Source organism: Cucurbita pepo, chromosome LG09 (genome assembly GCF_002806865.2).
Source record: "Cucurbita pepo subsp. pepo cultivar mu-cu-16 chromosome LG09, ASM280686v2, whole genome shotgun sequence".
NCBI lineage: Eukaryota > Viridiplantae > Streptophyta > Magnoliopsida > Cucurbitales > Cucurbitaceae > Cucurbita > Cucurbita pepo.
In genome coordinates this window covers 7,989,654-7,994,264 of record NC_036646.1, presented here as the reverse complement: position 1 = coordinate 7,994,264, position 4,611 = coordinate 7,989,654, and the positions used below count along the sequence as shown (strand labels likewise).

The following is a 4,611-nucleotide window of genomic DNA, read 5'->3' as shown; positions in this document are numbered from 1 at the left end:
AAATTATCGTAATAATCCCCTTGGCTGATTATCACTTTTTACTATAAACAGGAGATGATTCCGACACATGTCACCACCATTTAGCCACCGTCAACTCCGCCACCTACCGCCCTGTCTCCTCGCCGGAATCATGGTTTTTGGTCTTTTTCTCTAAATTCGTTCAAAGAGTTCCTCTTTCTCGGAATTGTTGGGAGTGTATCCTATATTGGTTAGTTAAGGAATGATCAAAAGCTTATATGTAAGAAATACATCTTTATTGGTACAAGATTTTTTAGTAAAGTCATGAACGTTTATACTCAAAGTGGACAATATCATACCATCGTGAAGTTGGTATTAAAGTCTTGTCCTTAATTATAAGGGTTGAACAAAATATGTACTTTGTTCGAAGGCCCCAATGAAAAAATCGAAATTTGATTAAAGAGATATTATTCGAGAATTCCATAAACCTCAGGAGAGACTCTGCAATGTACTTTGTTCGATAGAAGGATGGTTGGGTGTGTCAAAGAAATTGTATCGTGAGGTTATGAACGTACGGGTCGACGAACAATAAAGCCATAATTGTCAAACCCATTTGACTATTATGGTAGTTTTTACTTTTGTTTCCATGACGAGTTCGTAACTATTTCGCTATGCTTCAAATTGTCGAAAGTTTAAATTTTTCGGATTTATTTGATTTTTCATTACATGAAAGCTTCATCAAAGATATCATGGAGTTCAAAATTCAAAATCTGGCTGCAGTAACTTTCTTTTTCATCCTCCGCCGCACTTGTGAAGTTCGATGAATTTGAATTCATCTGTGTCGGGCTTGAAGAACAAGGCGAACATAAGTTCTTGTTCTTGTTCTTGCCCTCGGTCCGTGCGAGCTCTTGCTGATCCAAGCCATGATAGTCATAACCCAGCAACTCAAAATTAGCATCCAGGTTCAAACATGACGGCAAAATCGGGCCACTTAGCCACTCATCATTGAATTCAGTTCCAGTTGGCTCCACCAGCTGTTGTTCATGAGGAAATTGAATGGTTGGCGAAGAATTTTGAGGCGAAAAGCTTGGACTTTTACGTTCACAAGACATTAATGAGGCAGCCAATTTTAGAAGCTCCGGATTGACTAATGGTTGTACTCCTAGCAGGCTTGAAACCTTCATTTGTGAAGAGCTGTAGAGAGTCGAGCGTAAAATGGCCGACAAGTCTAGAAGGTCGAGACGCGGGCTGTGGGTTACTGGATCGATTCCCATTCTTAGAAGCCTTTTTCTTATGTGGGTGTTCCAATAGTTCTTTATTTCGTTGTCCGTTCTTCCTGGTAATCGTGTCGCAATTGCAGACCACCTGAATGATCGAAATTAAACAACTTTTTGTTCGATATTATGTGAAATTAAGCGGATGATTATGAGTTTATAAGCAAGGAATACTATTTCCATTGGTATGAGGTCTTTTGGAAAACCAAAATCAAAGCTACGAGAGATTATGCTCAAAGTGGACAATATCATACCATTACGGAGAGCCATAATTCCTAACATGGTACCAGAATCATGCCCTTAACTTAGTCATTTTAATAGAATCCTAAAATGTCGAACAAAGAAGTTGTGAGCCTCGAATGTTTAGTCAGAAGTGACTCAAGTGTCGAACAAAGAGTGTACTTTGTTCGATGTCTCCAGAGAAGGATTTGAGCCTCGATTAAGGGGAGACTATTTGAGAGCTCCATAGGCCTCAGGAGAGGCTCTACAGTGTACTTTATTTGAGGGGAGGAGTCGCACATCGGCTAATTAAGGGGTTGATCATGGGTTTATAGGTAAGGAATACATCTCCATTGCTGTAAAACCTTTTGAGGAAACCAAAAGTAAAGACGTGAGAGCTTATGCTCAAAACAGACAATATCATACTATTATGGAGAATAGTAGAAAAAGTAAGATTTAGACTTACTTGTTGCCTAAAACACTATGGAGCTGAATGATGGTTTCTTCCTCCTCGAACGAAAATCTCCCTCGTTTGATATCAGGTCTTAGATAATTAGTCCATCTCAAACGACAGCTCTTCCCACATCTTTGGAGCCCTAAAATAGTTTCCAAAAATAGAAAAGGTTGGATTTTTAAGAAGAATATGGTGCACACACAAGTAAAGCCGTATAGTACCTGCATTCTTGGGAAGGTTCCTCCAGTTTCCATGTCCATTTTTGTGTATGTAATCAACCAATTTGTGATCTTCCTCAGGCGTCCATGGCCCTTTCTTGAGCCCAGTGCTATCGCAGCAAGGTGTTCTTCCCATGGTGATTCTTTAAATCCAGGAGGGAGAAATAGAGGACATTAAGTCCTAATGGAAGAGAGTTGTATATATAAGCAAAGGAAGGCTTAGAATTGAAGGCTAAGATTGATGGGTTTGGTGGCAGCTCTTTGTGACTCAATATGGAGACGTGTCCTCCTTTACAGCGCTGCTGATTGTGATTTTTACTCTCTCTCTCTCTCTCGCACGTGTTCATCACTTTCATTTTCTGCACTTTACATCTGTTGAAGTTTGGGAGACATTGGACTCTGTAGAGGTAAGGTCGAGCCGAATGACTTGGTCGAGCGTAGAAGTAAGTTGGTTTTGTTGCAGACGATTGAACATACACGCGCAGGCGGCGTGTGTGGTCGAACAAGCTTGGATTCTCTACAAGCGACGCTCGATTGGTGAAGACAAACCTCGCCTAAGATTGGTCATGAGCGTGTCAAGATCACGACGCTACATGGTTGAAAAAGTATGATCGTGACAGAATCACCCGACTTGTGTCTATGCTCTAGCTCAAATGTGATTAGTTGAATGTAAAAATACTCATAAAACATACTTTGTACATTTCAACTTCTACCAAATAAAATATACCACTAATGTTATTTAAGAACCCAAAAGTACTAACCGTTCTTCTCTTAGAAATGTTTCATGACTGTTATTGTTAGACGAACACTCCACTCGTAACCCAGCAGACAAAGTACATTACATAGTTCATTTTAGGGATTGGAGCGTAACCCAGTAGATAAAGTACATTACATAGTCATAGTCCGTTTTAAGGATTGGAGCGTAACCCAGTAGATAAAGTACATTGCATAGTCCGTTTTAGGGATTGGAGTGTAACCCACCAGATAAAGTACATTACATAGTCTGTTTTAGGGATTGGAGTGTAACCCAGATATACATTATATTGTCCGTTTTAGGGATTGGCGACTTACCCATTCAGTGACTTTGGCACTCGAAGTTTCAGAAATGGGGTACTAGCTCTCATGTCTTTGTTCTAGACTTCTCCAAAAGGCATCGTACTAATAGAGAGAGTATTTCTTCATTATAAATTCATGATCATTCCCTAAATTAGTCGATGTGAGACTTTCATCATCCAACAATTACAATGATTTCAACATGATGCTTAATGTTCAAGTTTGGACAAACAAGTCGAGCTAATTAACTCACAATAACACGTACTAATTACCCATAAGCTTGACAACCTAAGTGCACCGATGTCCACTGGAGTACGGATCATCCACACCATTCTAACTTATTCCGTTCAACACCAACTACAGTTATCTAAATTTTTTCATTGATGGGTTATATTATATTTTCCAAATTTTATAAAATTAATTCAAATAATTTTAAGGATATAATTAATAATGTAAATGCCCTTGACTTATGTCCTCAAGATAAATTGGTGGATCACATTTTATTGGGAAATAAAGAACTCCAGCTGTAACGAATAAAAACAAGCCACGTAATCCACACTTTTTTCAGCACTCTGCCACTGTAGCCATTAATTAGTTTGACTAAAACATTTTATTATATATATATTTTTAGGAATTGACAATTTTATCCCTCACCTATTAATTTCGGACGGAATATACCCAATGTCGAATTGGTCATTTCCTTACAATGCAATTAATAATTGGGTGTTTTCCGAAATTTAGAAACATTTATTATTCCAACCAATCAACATTTTTCCATTTTCTTTCTTCACTAATTTCAAGATAATTTTCTTTTTCTATAAAATATTATCATAAATAAAAAAACAACATGATTATTGACATTTATTATAATATTTTGTATCATTATTTTTATGCATGTGTTTCTAATAATTGTTTTTTCTAGAGATTTGAAATTTTAAAACTAAAATTAATAAATTAAATAAGCCGTATTCTATGACGACTCGAGATCTTGACCAATTCGAACTATCTAACACAAACCATTAACATTGGGTTGGGTTAGTTTTCCGGGTTAACCCCACCAACCGGAAAATAAATTTACAGCCTAACTCAATCCTACTTTATCCTACTTTTAAGATTATCATGAATATTAAAAATATTTAACGTTTGTAATCAATGTTAATAATGTATTGGGACTTATGAATGATTCGTATTTGATTTTCATGAAATTTTAGTTATTAATGTACATGTAATTAAAAATATAACAATTCAACAACGGAACCCAACTCAAAGGTTGTGAACTCTATTCGGTTGCTCGAGTCACCAACCCAACCAACTCAAAATATTTCGTGTTAGTCTAAAAGGCTTTACTCTCAAGCCAGTTCAAAAGATTTTTTCGACTTAACTCAACCCAACCCAATCCATGTATACACCTAAGTAACCGTGTTCAGATTATTAT

General features: G+C 37.0%; 1 protein-coding gene across 1 annotated transcript; it reads right to left on the bottom strand.

Moving 5' to 3' along the window:
- Window positions 1–654: 654 nt before the first annotated feature.
- Window positions 655–2,299, bottom strand: LOC111802549 (transcription factor MYB102-like). Its single transcript, XM_023686957.1, has 3 exons — window positions 2,127–2,299; window positions 1,918–2,047; window positions 655–1,323 (listed from the first exon to the last, which is right to left on the bottom strand). Exons 1-3 carry the CDS (start codon window positions 2,257–2,259, stop codon window positions 681–683), a joined length of 906 nt encoding a protein of 301 aa, XP_023542725.1. The 5' UTR covers window positions 2,260–2,299; the 3' UTR covers window positions 655–680.
- Between the last annotated feature and the right edge of the window lie 2,312 nt (window positions 2,300–4,611).